At 52.0% G+C, this 16,916-nt stretch overlaps 2 protein-coding genes across 3 annotated transcripts; one reads left to right on the top strand and one right to left on the bottom strand.

The window, feature by feature from the left end:
• Window positions 1-6,025: 6,025 nt before the first annotated feature.
• On the top strand, window positions 6,026-13,190 carry Rad9a (RAD9 checkpoint clamp component A). Of its 2 annotated transcripts, none has more exons than XM_032891244.1 (11): window positions 6,026-6,219; window positions 6,302-6,372; window positions 6,806-6,934; window positions 7,192-7,398; window positions 7,512-7,579; window positions 10,646-10,755; window positions 10,839-10,948; window positions 11,023-11,087; window positions 11,174-11,311; window positions 12,037-12,253; window positions 12,340-13,190. In XM_032891244.1, the coding sequence occupies exons 1-11, from the start codon at window positions 6,186-6,188 to the stop codon at window positions 12,433-12,435; spliced, it is 1,245 nt and encodes a 414-aa protein (XP_032747135.1). In that variant the 5' UTR covers window positions 6,026-6,185; the 3' UTR covers window positions 12,436-13,190. The 2 variants fall into 2 exon arrangements, with proteins under 2 accessions (XP_032747135.1, XP_032747136.1); XM_032891245.1 differs by having other exon boundaries at window positions 6,029-6,219; window positions 7,284-7,398; window positions 7,480-7,579.
• On the bottom strand, window positions 12,967-16,436 carry Ppp1ca (protein phosphatase 1 catalytic subunit alpha). Its single transcript, XM_032891246.1, has 7 exons — window positions 16,250-16,436; window positions 15,660-15,791; window positions 15,297-15,527; window positions 14,696-14,800; window positions 13,724-13,947; window positions 13,508-13,642; window positions 12,967-13,408 (listed from the first exon to the last, which is right to left on the bottom strand). Exons 1-7 carry the CDS (start codon window positions 16,302-16,304, stop codon window positions 13,298-13,300), a joined length of 993 nt encoding a protein of 330 aa, XP_032747137.1. The 5' UTR covers window positions 16,305-16,436; the 3' UTR covers window positions 12,967-13,297.
• Between the last annotated feature and the right edge of the window lie 480 nt (window positions 16,437-16,916).

The following is a 16,916-nucleotide window of genomic DNA, read 5'->3' on the forward strand; positions in this document are numbered from 1 at the left end:
CCAGGGTCAGGCCAGCCACCCTGGATTTGCCCTGGGCTCTGGGACTGGATGTGGTGTCTGTCTCCCTCTGCTGGTCCCATAGGGGGACAGCCTGGCCGAACTGCTTTCCCTAGAGCTGGTTGAGGTCCATGTCTCCCCAGCAGCGGCTGGTAAAATGTTGGGGACATTCAGGAGACAGGGGACTCAGGCCACACCCTGGTCCACAGAAACGCCAAAGTTGCCTTCTGGAATCCCTGTGGCCATAGTACTGTCTTTAACAGGACCCCAAGGGGTGGTCTTTAGGGAGGTCAGGTTGCCTCCCTGATGCCTGCCCAGGGGGCCCCCAAACAGCCTCTTTCCCTTTCTAACTCATGAATGGAGCTGTCATCCACGGATTTATCTAAACCTTTTGTGAAGCTATTTATATTTCCAACCGGGACCACATCTTGGGGTAATGAGTTCCATCGGTGTCCTCCCCTGCTGGGTGAAGCACGCTGCCTTTGATTTGTCCTAAACTTACCTCACTTGCACTCCAAGGGGGCCCTGTAACTCCAGCATGCCAGGTTTTGGTGAACAAGCTGAGCTTCCCCCTTTCCATCCCTCTGTGGGTTTGAAAAATTCCATTCCATCTTCCCTCTACCTCCAGTCCTGCAGACTGAAAAGACCTGATCTCTCATGTGTGCATCGTGTCTGTGTGTCTGGTGTGTGGCCACATCCATCTCATGGGAACCTCCAGGAGACTTTGACAGACATAAGCACTACCATTCTCCCAACTCTGGAGGCTAAGGACCAGTGAAAGTCCAGAATGGAAGGACCACATGGTGGCTCAAAGCAGCAGCAGCCCGCCTTCTTAGCTGCCCTCAAAGTCTGATTCTTCCTTTTGTCCCAGACACAGTCATAGAAGGTTCTCCAGCCTGTGGGCTCCATGCCTTTATCTATACCTTTATACTGGGGAGACTTTCCTCCAGGATCCCTTCTTCCTGAACTAATCTGATGGTCTGCTCTGTTGCCCCCTCTGGCGCTTAGGCTACAGTAAGGATGGGCTACACAGATAAAGGAGGCAGGACACCAGCATCATTGAAGCAGCAGATTGGAAGAGCTTTGCACACATGATCTAAATACATGTGCACAGTAGCTTCTCAAAGAAGTGACCCTGAGTACTTCCAGTCTATACATTAGAAAGTTCAGACTTTAAGAACACCAGTCTATGGGGCTGGAGAGATGGTTAAGGGCACTGACTGCTCTTCCAGAGGTACTGAGTTCAATTCTCAGCAACCACACAGTGGCTCACAACCATCTGTAATGGGATCTGATGTCCTCTTCTGGTGTGTCTGAAGACAGTGACAGGGTACTCACATACAAACAATAAATAAATCTTAAAAAAAAAAAAAAAGAGCGGGTTGGGGATTTAGCTCAGTGGTAGAGCGCTTGCCTAGCAAGCGCAAGGCCCTGGGTTTGGTCCCCAGCTCCGGAAAAAAAAAAAAAGAAAAAAAAAGAAAAAAAAAGAGCATCAGCCTAATGCCCATTTTCACACAACTCATGACAGAGCCAGGATTCAGACCCAGGCAGACCTGGCACCTAGACCTCACTGTGTCTCAGCAAACAACCTCGGTTCAAATCCTGCCAAGGTTTTGAATCTGTACTCTTCAGGTATTCAGCATAGATGCATGAAACTAATGCGATGTGCCAGACATTGTTATGATTGATGGGACAGATGCCAGGGAACAAGAAACCTGGGCAGGGCTTGGCAGCGGGGGCTGGTAGCACCTGGTGTGCTAAACATGCATCACAGGCAGTCCAAATGGTGTTGTCCCTTCCCAGTGCCCCAACAGCTCAGAGCTGTCGTGTCTACATGGTTATCCCAGAATACGCACACAAATGCCATAGCTACAGCCTAAATCAAGACAAACCCAAGTGAACCCCGACTCCACAAACCCTTCTGCACTTCCGTTCTTTACCTCTGCCACCTATAAGTAAGACTGCATAGGACACACCACAAAGTGACAAAGCCCTCCTGATAAGCCTTTGTGACAGCATATTCCCAGAGTCACAGATTCCTGACTTTCTCCAAGGTGCAGCTTCACACTGACTGGTGAGCCCTTGTTCTTTGTCAGCTGTCTCCAGTCACAGTCCCTGTGGGACCCTCCCACCCCAGCCACAGAGCTTTGACCCTCACTTTGCAGGACCCTCCCTCAGGTCTTCAGGCAAATGCCTAACCTGGACATGCTGTTCTAGAGGAGGCTCTCCTCCCCCAGCATTCCTCTCCTCTCCCAGCATCCTTCTGTCCTTCTCCCTTGTAGCACCTACACACTGTACTTGGAGATTGGGGGGCTTTATCTTGTCTTTGTCCCAAACTTGGAAAATTGCACTCACTGTGCAGTTTCCTGTGATTCAGCCCTAACCAGCTGGGGAGAAGTGGCACTTGAGAGGAAGGGATCCCTGACAGAGAAAGATTCTGAGGATTTGAAGTGGCAAGCAGTCTTCATCGCCATCCCAGATACACTTGCATTTACATAGATGAACGTCTGTGGGAAGCTGCCTCCAACATGGGGTGAGGCGAACACCGTAAGTGGGGGTTGAATCCTGAGGGGTCATCTCACCATCTCTTCCAGCTGCATGTGAGCGAGAAATGAAGATGCAGAGGGGCCTGACTTGTCCCAGGCCATCTACACGGGGGGCTGGAGTCACACTTTGCTCTGCTTTTCAGGATGGACCCAAGTCCACCTCTCACCCAACATAGCATCCGTGGGTTCCAGCTCTTTCTCTCTTACTGTGCTTCTCGGGCACGACTGGGTCTGAAACTGCAAGACTGAAAAGCTCCCTACTAGACTTACAACCCAGGAATAGGATGGGGAAACAACCTAGGAGAGTTTTCCCCCCAGGATTACACCACAGAGGAGCCCCTCAGGATCTAAGTGTCAGGTTGGAGGGGGTCTGGGTGAGCATCCTGTTCCCTGTCCTTCCCCATTCCGTGTACTACAGACGGTTCTGGCATTGAGCAAGGAAGCAGGAGGGTGACCACTCCAGAGTATCTCCTTTTCCTAGTATGTACGACCTCGGACCTCAGGTGGAGCGTCTTACACTCAGCGCGTCAGGGACAGAGACAGGCTAATCCAGCAGCCTCTCTTTGATTCCAGGGAGCCTTGCCTTCTGTCTCCTGTTGAGACTGGCTGCTCAGGCAGGAGGCAGGGGAGGAAGTAGGGGGTGTTTGAATATCTCACCCAGTCCTGGGTAGGGTGGGAGGATATCTTTAGAGGAAGAAACAAGAAGCTCAAGGAATGACCCAGGGCTAGGGATTGACCCAGCACATGTGTTTGCTTGCTTGTTTTTGAGGCAGTGTTTCTCTGTGTAGCTCTGGCTGCCCAGGAACTCACTGTACAGCCCTCTGCCTCTGCTGGAATTAAATGAGTGCCCATCAGGTGTAGTTTAACTCAGGGCTTTTGAATGTCAGGCAAGTGCTGTACTTAGAGCTACATTCTAGCCCTTTATTTTTTCTTTCATCTATTGTTAGTGTGTTTGAGATTGCCAGCACTTGGGGAAGTCAGAGGACAGCTTTCAGGAGTCTTCCTCTGCCGTGGCTGATGGCTGTAGAGCTCACGTCCTCCGGACTGCAAGCATCTTATGCCCCACCCCCACCAGCCCTGGCTCACCTTGAACTTTCTCTAATCTCAACAGGCCTTGAATTGTCTTTTTTTTCTTAGAATTGTTTATTATTTTATGTCTATGAGTACACTGTAGCTGTCTTCAGACACACCAGAAGAGGGCATCCGATTCCATTATAGATGGTTGTGAGCCACCATGTGGTTGCTGGGAATTGAACTCAGGATTTCTGGAAGAGCAGTCAGTGCTCTTAATCTCTGAGCCAAATTCAAATCCCTTGAATTTTATTTTTTTTAACCCTCCTCCTCTTGAATTTTCAATCTTTCTACCTCAGCCTCCCAAGACCCTGAGATTACAAACCTATGCGACCATGCCTATAGTTACATTTTGGGAGGCTAAGTATGGGAAGAGTAGAATTATCAGGAATGGGGGCACTGTGGGCACAGGGTGGAGGGTGGCTTGAAGCAGTCTGGCTTAACTGTGCCACATATTCAACTTCGTTCTTTTCTTTTCAAGATGTACTTATTGTACGTGCTCTATCTGTACACCTGCATGCCAGAAGAGGGCATCAGATCACCATGTGGTTGCTGGGAACTGAACTCAGGTCCCCTGGAAGAGCAGCTGAGCCATCTCTTTAGGCCCTCCTTCTTTTCTCTCTCTTTCTTTCTTTCTTTCTCTCTTTCTTTCTTTCTTTCTTTTTTTTTGAGACAGGGTCTTGCTATGTGGCCCAGGCTGGCATCTCAAATTCTCAGAGTCCTTAGTGGTAGGATCATAGGCATGAGCCACCATACCTGGATAACACCTATTTATTGATCCTAGGCTGTGTGTGAAGCACACAAGACAGAGCGACAGACAAAGCAGACGCAGCCCTGCCCACGTGAGGTGGGCACAGCAGCAGGGAGCACACATATCAAACCCAGGGAAACAGCAGCAGGGAGCACACATATCAAACCCAGGGAAACAGCAGCAGGGAGCACACATATCAAACCCAGGGAAACAGCAGCAGGGAGCACACATATCAAACCCAGGGAAACAGCAGCAGGGAGCACACATATCAAACCCAGGGAAACAGCAGCAGGGAGCACACATATCAAACCCAGGGAAGCAGCAGCAGGGAGCACACATATCAAACCCAGGGAAACTGGTGGGCACCATGGAGTGTTCTGTGCCGAGGGAATCTTTGCTGTTGAGCCTAGGAAGAGAAGCCAGCATGGGAAAAGCAGGCCACAGCCTTGGAAGCAGCCAGAGTGGCAGCCAAGGGCCTGACAGGACTTTGGAGATAGGTGATCAGAGGTAGGATACAGTGGAGACATGTGGGACCTGGATCCTGAAAGTTCCAGATTAAGAGACCGGACTTTGGAGAGTCAAGCTGGTGGAGGCAGATCGCTGAGACAGTGGAGACAAGAAGGAGGGCCACTTTGCCGTCTGTTTGGGAACAAAGTAATCAGAATCCACTGAAGAACTGAGCAGATGAGGAGGAGAGGATGCTAACAGCTAACCCCAGTCTAACAGCGAACTGGACGCCTCTATGTTGCTCACACTGGTTGCCTTGGATGTGGAATGCCCGGAGGCTTTAAGAAAGGAGAAGCTAGAGAGGGAGAGGAGCCTAGAAAAAGAGGGGCTAGATAACTAATACAGACTTCCCGTTACCCACAGGACACAGCGGGGAAATGCAAGTGTTGCTCTAGGCTGTTCTTTTCACACTTGAAGTAACTAAAACCCAGAGAAAGGTGAATGCATCTCAGCTGATAGCCCTCATCCTTCACACTGTCTGGGTAATTGGTAACGTGTACACAAACTACGTGTAGTGCTTAAGCCTTTCCACGACTTCCCAGTTCATCCCTTCAGCCCTGACCCCCCTCAAGGCTCGGGACACTCCACCCAGCCATATGGTCCTACCCCATTGTGCCTCTGCTTCTGACAGACCCATCCTTCTACCCTTTTCTGTCCCAGAACCTTCTGATCTTTCCGTGTATTTATGAAGGTCAGTGAAGGATCCTGAAATCAGAATGAACAGCCTCTTCTCATGGTTCTTGAAGCAAGTTACGTTAATTTTTTTTTTTTTTTTTTTTTTTTGAGGGGAGCTGGTGGTTGCTGCCACAACAGAATCCCTGGCCCTGATTGAGCGCGAACTTTCCTTGACCCTGTAACCCCACACACTAAAGTTAGTGACTCCAGAGGGTCTACTCTTCCCAATGTTCGGACTCTGGTCCAGAACTCGATCCTTGGTGCAGGCACCTTGCTCCTCGGAACTGCATCTAATGTGCCATTCACCCAGGGGAGCCCGGTGGAGCGGCAGAGCTCTGCAGGGTGGGAAAGCCAGACTCGATGAAGGACGCAGGAGCGCTCCCTCCGTAGGCACGTGACCCAGGCCACACCCAAGGAAACGACTGAATCACGTGGCGCCGAGCTTAGGAACGTTTTTCTCACGTGACGGAGGAACCCCGGGTGGACCAATAAGGAAGCGGAGGCCAGGCTGGCGGCGGGTGGGGACGGTGCGCGGGAAGAGAACTTTAGGCATTCCTAGTAGCTGCTGGGACTCGTTGTGGGTTGTATCCCGTCCCGGTCTGGTTGTAAAACAAGCTCGGCCTCCGTGTTTATGTACCATGAAGTGCCTGATCACTGGGGGCAACGTGAAGGGTAAGTTTAGACCTGCTTTGCAGCAGACCATGTGAGCAAGCCCCTGGAGTCCCCCTAACCACTTTCTGCTCTCCTTCCGCAGTGCTGGGAAAGGCTGTCCATTCGCTATCCCGAATCGGGGACGAGCTCTATCTGGAACCCTTGAAAGACGGGGTAAGAGACTGGGACGCAGGGATGGGGGCCGATTCAATGGCGAGTGGGGAGCCTAGGCTTGGCGTTCACTCGGCCTTACAGGGTGATGGTGGACAGGTATTTCGGCTCAGTTTATTTCCTCTTGAGTTGTTGGGACATCAGCTTGGGCCCTGTCTTCTGAAGCTGCATGTGTATACAGAGGGCACTTACTCTTCCTAGAGCGTCTTGTGGCAGGCAAGGTGGGGCTAAAGTAACTTAAGGGAAAAGCAAGCATGGCAGACCCTGAGCCGCGGAAGACTGGGAGATCTACATGCAAGAAGGTCTTGCCACACCGAAAGGGAAGGGGAGTTTCAGTAGGAAGCGATGGAAGAGAACTGCCGCTGGATGAAATGCAGGGCATTTAGTGAGCCTGACGTGGCCCCTGACTATGTCTTCCCTGCTTTTTGTGCCTCAGCTCTCCTTACGGACTGTGAACTCTTCCCGTTCTGCCTATGCCTGCTTCCTCTTTGCCCCACTCTTCTTCCAGCAGTACCAGGAGGCTTCCCCTGGTCAGGACCTGCTGCGCTGTAAGATCCTGATGAAGGTAAGGACCACCTGAAGCATCCACAGCTGTGCCTGTGTCAGGTACTCAGTAAATGACGACTAGGGAGTTAGTCTCATATGGGAGCTAGTCCATGCAAAATGCAGTGAGGTAGAGATGTTTAGACTCTAGAGGGTTATAAGAGCACTGGAGAGGGTTGGTCAAGAAAAGTTTAGCAGTCTTTCCCAGCAAAGAGAACAGCATGGACAAGCCTTGTAATGTGCAGACATCCTGCATGCAGTGGGAGCCCCCTTTCACAGCTTTGTTGGGCCAGTGATGGACCAGGGCCTACATGGGATGTAGAGCTGGTCCATGGAAGCAGAGTGCCAGGCCGATGTCCTACCTTGCCCAGTCCTTCCTGTCGGTCTTCCGCTCTCTGGCAACGGTGGAGAAGACTGTGGAGAAGTGCTGCATCTCCCTCAGTGGCAGCAACAGCCACCTGGTGGTCCAGCTTCACTGCAAATATGGTGAGCAGGCAGCTGGCCAGCCAAGAGTGGGGGAGTGGAGTGAAGGCTGTCAAGCCCACTGAGACCATTTCCCCTATCCAGGGGTCAAGAAGACACACAACCTCTCCTTCCAGGACTGTGAATCCCTGCAGGCTGTCTTCGACCCAGCCTCATGCCCCCACTTACTCCGCACCCCAGCACGGTGAGCATGCCTGCTTCGGACTTCACCTGAGTCTCTCCCACCTTTGGGGCCTTAAGTGTTATTCTAGGAATACCTCATTCTCAGCAGGCCTGGTTAGCCTATGTCATTCTAGCAGTTCCTAGATGGAGATGGGAAGGTCAGAAGTTTCAAGGCCAGTGAGTTTCTAGGCTAGCCTAGGTATTATGAGACAGTCTCAAAAAAGGGTGCATATGCTGGGGAGATAACTCAGTAAATGTGTGATGTACAAGCATGGGTGCCTGTTCCGAGTCCGCGCTTAGATAAGAATGTGTAATGTCAGTTGGCTGGCGGTGCACGCCTTTAATCCAAGCACTTAGCAAGGCAGTGGTTTTCTGTGAGGCCAGCCTGGTCTACAAAGCAAGTTGCAGGCAGAGCTACAGAGAGAAACCCTGTCTTTAAAAAAAGGAACCAAACCAAACACCAAGATGGGCGGGCAGCACCTGAGAAGCAGCAGCACTGAGCATGTCTTCTGCCCTCTGCCCATGCATGTCCACACAACACAAAAGCACCTTTGCCTTTAAGGGGGAAACTCGGGGTTTCTGTATCAAGGCCACACAGCGCTTACCTTGCTCTTCAAGAACAGAAGCTGCTGTCTCTCCCCATTCCCACTGACTGTGGGTCCTGCCTTGTGTATCCAAGAGGCCTGCTCTGCTTGTCTAGAGAGAACCTATGACCTGCCTGCAGATCTCTTTTTTTTTTTTTTAAACAATTATGTATACATCACACAGCTTTCTGCCTGCATGTATGCCTGCCGGCCAGAAGAGGGCACCAGACCTGATTGTAGATGGTTGTGAGCCACCATGTGGTTGCTGGGAATTGAGCTCAGGACCTCCGGAAGAGCAGACAGTGCTATTAACCTCTGAGCCATCTCTCCAGCCCCCTGCAGATCTCTTGTATGACCTGAATAACCCTGATAGCCTGTCCTTGACCCTGTGTCACAGTTTCAAAGCCCTCTGACCTCTCACTCTTCTGGTAGTGTCCCTCTTTTTTTTTTTTTTTTTTTTTTTTTAAAGATTTATTTAATGTATGAGTACACTGTCCCTATCTTCAGACACATTAGAAGAGGGCATCAGATCCCATTACAGATGGTTGTGAGCCACCTTGTGGTTGCTGGGAAGAGCAGTTGGTGTTCTTAACCACTGAGCCATCTCTCCAGCCGGGTACTGTTATATTCCTCTTATAGTGGCTTCTTCCTAACTGCCAGGGCTCTAGACTCTGGGCCAAAGGAAGGACCTGGGCAAAGAAGCTGGAGTCTAGGAGGGCTGCTGCACAGCCCAACAGCCCACGTCAAGACAAGGCATGGCAAGGAGAGTGTTCCAGCCGACATTAAGGTCACTGAAGATAAGCCCAGAATGCAGTGGGTTCTCCCAGCATCCCCTGCCTGTGCTGGACACTGCATGCAAGTAGCCTAAGGTCCCACTCATTTCTCAGACTGAAGTCCCTTCAGGTCCCAGTGTCATCTTCCCCAGGGTCTGTTAATAGTGATAAGAGTTCCTTTTTGGAGGGGCTATTTCCCCCCTAAATACTGGCAACAGAACCCAGGACCTTGTGTTTGCTGGGTACTCTGTACCACTGAGCTAAATTAAATTCCCAGCCCTAACTGCTTCTCTTCCTCATATAGTTTCACTATAGAAGTCAGTATGGTGGCTCAGCAGTTAAGCCTGTTTCTCTTAGCCTGACTGGTTGAGTTGTCAGGTTTTAAATCCCCAGAACCTACATGGTGGAAGGATGGACTCCCATGGGTTTCTCCACATGGCACCAGAGCGTCGGAGCTGTTCTTCTCTCCACAGCACACACAGTCACAAAATAAGTTTTAAAAATTCAAATATAGGGGGTTGGGGATTTAGCTCAGTGGTAGAGCGCTTGCCTAGGAAGCGCAAGGCCCTGGGTTCGGTCCCCAGCTCCAAAAAAAAAGAACCAAAAAAAAAAAAAAAAAATTCAAATATAGATGCCAGATACCCCACCTCCATCTCATGCTAGGGACAGAACCCAAAGACTATAGTCTTGAGGCAAATCTAGGAGTTACTTTTCTATAAACGTTCAGCATTATATATCCTTAGAAGATGGGGGCCAAGGCCTGGCTTGGTGTTCAACACCTTTAATCCCTGATCTTGGGAAGAAGAGGTAGGTAGATCTCTGTGAGTTCAAGACCAGCTCAAGCTATATAGTAAGACCTATCCCTGTTCCACTTCTGTGTGTGGGTGCAAGGTGTTGTTGAGCCCCTGGGTTCAGTAGCTGGGTTGGGTATGATAGTGCACACCTGTAATCCCAGCTCTCTCTCTTTTTTTTTTTCGGAGCTGGGGACCAAACCAGGGGCCTTGCGCTTTAGGCAAGTGCTCTCACCCTGAGCTAAATCCCAATCCCATCCCAGCTCTTTTTAAGAGGTAGAGTTGGGGTTGGGGATTTAGCTCAGCTGTAGAGCACTTGCCCTGCCTAGCATGTTTAAGGCTCTGGGTTCGGTCCCCAGCTCGAATAAAAAAAAAAAAAAAAAAAAAAAAAGGAGGTAGAGTTGGGCTGGAGAGATGGCTCAGGAGTTAAGAGCACTGACTGCTCTTCCAGAGGTCCTGAGTTCAAATCTCAGCAACTGCATGGTGGCTCACAATCATCTATAATGAGATCTGATGCCCTCTTCTGGTGTGTCTGAAGACAGCTACAGTATATCCATATAAATAAAAGAAATCTTAAAAAGTGGGGGGGGGTAGGGTCAAAAGGCCAGAAGGATTGCTAAGTTTGAGGTCAGCCAGGGCTAAATGTAAAGAACCTGTTTTAAAACAACCCCCACCCATCCCCAAAAAAGTAGCTGGGACTAACAGCAACGTTGTCCTGTACCCAGCTTTGCTTTCCCCCACTTGCGCGCTCTCGTTCCTGGGTCCCTGAGCAAACAGCTCCTTGCTCCCACAGCACCCTGCCTTGCCTGCCCCTCTGCTGTGTATAGGCTTTGGTTTTACTTAGTCTGCGCTTCCACTGCCTTAAGAGCTTCTCACCAGGCGAGTAACGTAAGAGTGGGCAAAGCATCTCATGCACATCCGATGTTTGTCCTTGTCGCAGGATTCTGGCAGAGGCGGTTCTGTCCTTTCCCCTTGCGTTGACTGAGGTGACCCTGGGCATTGGCCGTGGCCGACGCGTCATCCTGCGCAGCTACCAGGAAGAGGAGGCAGGTGAGGGAGTTAGACCTGTCCCAGGAGGGCACAAGAGCTAGGAGTGACTCAAGGATGTTAACTCCTCTGTGCCTGCCACATAGATAGCACCAGCAAGGCCATGGTGACTGAGACGAGCATTGGGGAGGAGGACTTCCAGCAGCTGCATGCCCCAGAAGGGAGAGCTGTCACCTTCTGTCTCAAGGAATTTCGGGTGAGTTTACTATGGCTGTCACCTGGTCTTTTCAGCCAAACACAGGCTCTCACTACCTGCTTCTTCCTTCCCAGGGGCTCCTGAGCTTTGCAGAGTCTGCAAATTTGCCTCTTACTATCCACTTTGATGTTCCAGGCAGGTAACTCCAGGCTTTTAGGCTGGGTAGGAAGTCGGGCTCTAGGATGCCCAGAGCAGGATAACCCAGTTAGCCTTTCTGTCACTCAGGCCAGTCATCTTTACCGTTGAGGACTCTTTGCTAGATGCCCACTTTGTCTTGGCCACACTTTTAGAGCAAGACTCATGTTCCCAGGACCTGTGTTCCCCAAAGCCCCACCAGCCAGTGCCTCAGAAGCAGCCACACAGGTAAGGGTGCTAACTACCTCACTTTCCCTCCATTTCTGCACACTAAGGTTGAGCCTGCTACTTCTCACTTCTGCACCTCCCCCATGCATACTTCCTGTCAGGCCCAGCCTCTACAGGGCTTCCAGCCTTAATGGTCAGCTGTACTGAGACCCCTCCCATCCATAGAGGCATCCCCAAGGTCCTGCTGGCTTCCTTCTCTGGCTGAGGCCTCCCCTCTGAGCCTCTTTCCAGACTAGGGAAGAAAACTGCTGGGAGGCAGGGAGCCGCCTGGTGTAGAGAAGCAGGTGGCTGGAAGGGCAGGTGGGTTGGGAGGCTGGGCTCAGTAGAGTAGAAGCAGAGGAAGTTTGGTCTGGCTCTCAGCCCAGCACATCCCTGGGCTCCTGAGCTCTCCAGCTCCTATCCCTTGGGAAGGTGAGAGATTGGGCCCCACGTGGCCCTGTTCACAGGACTTGTTGCTTTCCTCCCCCAGCTGAGCTAAATTGGCCCCAGGATCCTCCCTCAGGCCCCTACCTGAACTCTGATCAAAGGGGTTCCAGTTCCACCCCCTCCAGGAAGCTCCCACTTAACCCCTGCATCCTATCCTCCCAGCCAAATCAGGAAGTAATAAAATTGAAAGCTCACCAGCAGTCTTGAGGCCTCAAGCCCTCCTCTGAGCCCTCCAAAGTGGGGCCTGCCTCTGTATCCCTTTTTTCTCTGTACCTTGTTGATATTATTTCTGCCTACAGCACACCCCACTCAGATGACTTTACCAATGATGACATCGACTGTTACATGATTGCCATGGAAACCACCGTGGGCAACGAGAGCTCCCGGGCACAGCCTTCCACTTCCCTCCCACCTGTCCCCCAGGCCTCCCATGACCTTGCCCCTCCCTCAGAGGAGGAGGAGGAAGAGGAGGAGGCTGAGCCTAGTACAGTGCCTGGGACTCCCCCACCCAAGAAGGTAAAAGCTGAAGGTTGGGATAGGAACTGAGGGAAGGAAGGAAGCAGCTTCCAGAACTAACTAGGCTTTCTCTATTCTCTTTCCAGTTTCGTTCACTTTTCTTTGGCTCCATCCTGGCCCCTATACATTCCCCCCAGGGTCCCAACCCTGTGCTGGCTGAAGACAGTGATGGTGAAGGCTGAACTTGAGAAACTGAAGTCTGTGTCCAAAGGCTCACGGACCAGAAGCAGGCCCAGCCACAGGCAGAGTTGGGCATTAGTCTCTGGACATGAGAAAAGGTCTGTGCCTTGGGTAGGCCCCACTTTGGCTGTCTGCTTCAGAGCTACCTAGGCAACCATGTTTGGTCTGTGTTCTCTATTTACTCAGCCTATACCAATCATGTCTCTTTCTGGTGCCCGGCTGTCACCTGACAGATTCTTCACCTCTTACTTTGAGGCTCTGTAGTATCTGTTCAGAGCCAGAAACTTAAGCTTCCTTAGGCTCACCTGCCTCTAAAAAAGATCAGTGTTGAACACACTCTCTGCCAATCATGAACTCCCATCAGACCCTTCTGTGGTCCTAACACTTGGGCCTTGGCTTAGAATCCCAATTGCCTCTAGACCTGACTAGCCCTGGCTGGGCCCATGTCCAGCCACTGTCTGCCCTCCCGAGTGGCTTTGTACCAAAGGGCTGCTGGCCCACTATCTGGGATGAGGGAGACAAGAGGCCATGGCGAGAATCCAGCTTTGACATTTATTCAAGAGACCAGATGGGTTGCCCCAGGATCTGGCTGCCAGCCATGCAAGGCTGGAGACCCACAGTCTGGTCTGCCATTGCCCTGAGCTGCAGCCTTGGCCCCAGGATTCCACTTGCAGCCACCACAGGTGCTGGTAGGAGGGAGACCTGGGGGATTAGATGCTGCTATTGATTCTTTAAAAAATAAAGGAAAGACACTTAACGCTGTGTTCCCCATGACGGGTGGGCCTGAGAGGCCAGTGTGACCCATGGCAGCATGATTTCTGTACAAATAATCCGTCATCTGGGGCAGAGGGCAGCACATGGAGGCTATTTCTTGGCTTTGGCAGAATTGCGGGGTGGAGTGATGGGACGGCCTCCGGGGTTCAGGCCACTGAACTGCCCATACTTCCCCTTATTCTTATCAGCGGGCTTGAGGATCTGAAAGAGAGAACCCTGATCAGGTCCTGGCACTGAGCCAGGCAGCCTCTTCCCACACCCACCTGGGAGAAGCACATAAGGGTCTCTTCCCACACCCACCTGGAAGGAACACATGAGTGTCTCGTCCACACTCATCATGGCGCCAGCGTTGTCAAACTCGCCACAGTAGTTGGGAGCTGAGAAGAGTGTCACCAGCTGCCTCTTGGCAAAGAACTCATAGCCATCTTCTACAACCTGGGCAAGGACAGGAACCATTTGGTCTCTTAAGTTAAGCAGCTAGCCATCCCCACAGCCTGCCTCAGGCCACTAGCCCACCTGATGTGCTCTGCAGATGAGGTCCAAATCATGCTTGTGCAGGAACTTGGCTACAACCTCAGCCCCAAAGGTAAAGGAGACTCCACGGTCATTCTCGCCCCAGCCTTGAACATCCTTGTCAGGGTCAGACCACAGCAGATCACACAACAGGCCCTGGTCAGGCACGTCCGTGGGCCGCATAATACGTCTAATCTGCTCCATGGATTGCAAGTCTGGAGACAGGCCTGGGGTGGTAGAGTGAGAATAGTGTTCCTTACACCGAAAAGCAGGTACTATCCCATGCCCAGAAAGCTCTCGGGGGTCAGCTCCACTTTCCCCACCAACACTGGGTTCATCTTTTGGGCTCCTTAAGTTTAGGGAGACAGAGTTCATTATATTCCTGCTGGCCCCATTTCTCTATGTGGCCTTGGCTGTCTGGGAATTCCCTTTTTCTTTCTTTTTTTTTTTTTTAGGAATATCAGTTATTTTATTTTTTTTATTGGATATTTTATGTATTAACATTTTTTTCCCCGGAGCTGGGGACCGAACCCAGGGTCTTGCGCTTGCTAGGCAAGCACTCTACCACTGAGCTAAATCCCCAACCCAGGAACTTCCTTTGTATGCCACCGCCACCTGGCCATCCCTCAGCTTTTAGAAGTACAAAGAGTAGACCTCCGTGGGGGAAGGAGATGAATGAGTTGCCTATAGGATGCTAAATACCACAACAGGAAAGCAGAGTCGAACTGGGGTGTGCAGCCAGGTGAGGTGGTGCAGGCCTTTAGTCCCATCACTTGGAAGGCAGAGATAACCAGAACTCTTGTGAGTTCCAGAACACAGAAAAACCCTGTCTCAAAAACAAACTGGGCTGTGGGTGACCTGTAATAAGTGACAGCCAAATTCAAGGAGAGCTACTCCAGGAAACAGGAGAGTTCTGTTAACTTTCCAAGGCCCCTAAGGATATAGCCCAAGCACAGACCCCACAACCGTCCTGACCTCCGTGGCAGCAGAAGATCTTCTCATCTACAATGGCTGCGATGGGCAGGCAGTTGAAGCAGTCGGTGAAAGTCTTCCACAGTTTGATGTTGTATCGTCTCTTGCCTGCACAGAAGAAAATGGCTCGTAGGGAAGACCACCCACCACACAAAACCCAGTCTATAGTTTTCTGTGCACTCCTCCAGGGTACTTTGTGGGTTACTCTGACAAAGTGCAAAGACTGGAAGGCAAAGAAAGCTTATTACAGTTTTCTTGCTCTGCCCTCATCTACCTTCCAACACCTGGGTCCACAAGAACCTGAACTCCGGTCTGGCCTAACCTCAGTGTCTGGTTTATTCATAACATGCACCCTAAATGCTTAGTAAGGGATGCAATAGAGGGAAGTGTCATCGGGCAGGGCTGTGGAGGAAGCTTTAGCAAACGGGCAGCCCTGCATGTACATCCATTCACCAGGCCCTTCCTTGGTGCCATGGATAACAGACAGCTTGGTTGGGGCTTTGCAGGACCCATCATCAGGGTTCTCAGCACTAGAACAATTTAGGGGGCCCATGAAGTGCAGGGAATGTAGTTCTGGGCAACCAGCAAAATTCAAAGCACTCACATTCATCATAGAAGCCATAGATGCGGTTGATGCTGGCACACTCATGGTTCCCACGTAGTAGAAAGAAATTCTCCGGGTATTTGATCTTATAGGCCAGCAACAAGCAGATGGTCTCCAAAGACTGCTTTCCCCGATCCACATAGTCCCCCAAGAAGAGGTAGTTGCTCTCTGGAGGGAAGCCACCATACTCGAACAGCCGTAGAAGGTCATAGTACTGGCCATGGATGTCACCTGGGAACCAGAGAAGACTAGGTAGGTCCAAGATGTAAACTTGAACCCAGGGCCAGCAACGGAAACACAGGTACTGGAGCAGGAGTAAGGGGCTATTTTGAGGAAGCTAAGGGGTTCTGAGCAAGGGCTTACCACAGATCTTGAGAGGCGCCTCAAGCTCCAGAAGAATAGGCTGGCTCAGGAAAATCTCCCGGGATTTGAGGCAAAGACCACGGATCTCGTTCTCTGTCAGCTGCACATTCTTTCCAGGCCGTGAGCCCTGCACTGGATACAGAATAGGGTCTTGGAACCCTGACCTCGCAGACCCAATGTCATGCGCCCCTCCCCAACACCAGCAACTGTTGCAAGGGAGCCCCCGCTGAAACCTTTGCATCAGGCCTTCAAAGGCAAGATACGACCCCTTAGCCACCCGGAGGCCCTCCAGAGACACGCCTGTGCTCAGCAGCCTGTCAACCGAAGCTTCCTCGCCTCAGAACCCCTTCCCAGCTAGCTTCGCAGGAGTCTCACCCTGAGTCCCGGCCACTCATGCGTCCCCGGCCTCGGAGCGCGCTCCAAAGCCTAGGCGCAGGGAGTAGGGAGGGCTGCCGTGGCCATAGAACCTCACGGCCTGTCCCCGCCCAAGCGACGCTAGCCCCCGAGAGCGGCGGGCCCGCCCGCGCGCTACTTCCGGACGGCGATGGGCCCAGACTCGGCGCGCGCGCACCTTCCCTACCCCTACCCACCTTCCAGCAGGCGCCCGATGATGGAATCCAGGTTGAGCTTCTCGCTGTCGGACATGGCGGCGCCGCCGCTCCGGCCCACCAGCTCCGGGCCCTCTCCTGCCTCCCGCCCTCTTGCAGCCTCCTTCCGGCCTGGCTCTCCTTCCGCCCTCCCCAGCCCGCCCCCGGCCCGCCGCCCCGCCTCTTCGGCCGGCCGCCCCGCCCTGCCGCGTCCGTAGTTCCCCGCTCTCTAGCGCCTCCCCTGGACCGGAAGCACTGCAGCCGGGGAGGGCCTCGGGCGGCCGGGCGAGGCCTGGCAGGGGTGGAGGGCGGGGTTTGTAGGGCGGAGTTGGGTCGGCTCCACCCAGGAGGAATCGCCCTGCTGCGTTCTGATGAGTTAGAACCGGAAGTACTGTAGAAATTGTTTTTCTCTTTCCAAGTCTCTTCCCGCCCCAGCCCTGCGTGGGATTGTGGTGTGAGCATGTTAGTCGCTGACTTCTCAAACACTGTAAAGTAATTCCTCGAAGTGCAGAAAAAGGAACTAAGGCTCAATGACACTGAGAGTGAGCTCCAAACCTCCAGAGCCTCACATTCACCTCGGTCTTTATAGCCAGACCCATGAACACCTGCTACTGAACTCGAAGCAATGTTTTGGTCCAGGTTGCCTTGGTGCCTGCTACGTCAGGTTTTT

The sequence above is a fragment of the Rattus rattus genome, chromosome 2 (assembly GCF_011064425.1).
Source record: "Rattus rattus isolate New Zealand chromosome 2, Rrattus_CSIRO_v1, whole genome shotgun sequence".
In the NCBI taxonomy this organism is placed as follows: domain Eukaryota; kingdom Metazoa; phylum Chordata; class Mammalia; order Rodentia; family Muridae; genus Rattus; species Rattus rattus.

Bases quoted from the DNA above. Each gene is read 5' to 3' on its own strand.
- Rad9a (XM_032891244.1), top strand. From the start codon at position 6,186: ATGAAGTGCCTGATCACTGGGGGCAACGTGAAGG. The intron at 7,399-7,511 runs GTGAGCAGGCAG...CTCTCCTTCCAG, and splicing joins CCAGCTTCACTGCAAATATG to GACTGTGAATCCCTGCAGGC. The intron at 10,756-10,838 runs GTGAGGGAGTTA...CCTGCCACATAG, and splicing joins CTACCAGGAAGAGGAGGCAG to ATAGCACCAGCAAGGCCATG.
- Ppp1ca (XM_032891246.1), bottom strand. From the start codon at position 16,304: ATGTCCGACAGCGAGAAGCTCAACCTGGATTCCATCATCGGGCGCCTG. The intron at 13,948-14,695 runs GTCAGGACGGTT...CTACCACCCCAG, and splicing joins GATCTTCTGCTGCCACGGAG to GCCTGTCTCCAGACTTGCAA. The intron at 13,409-13,507 runs GTGGGTGTGGGA...TCTCTCTTTCAG, and splicing joins CACTCATGTGTTCCTTCCAG to ATCCTCAAGCCCGCTGATAA.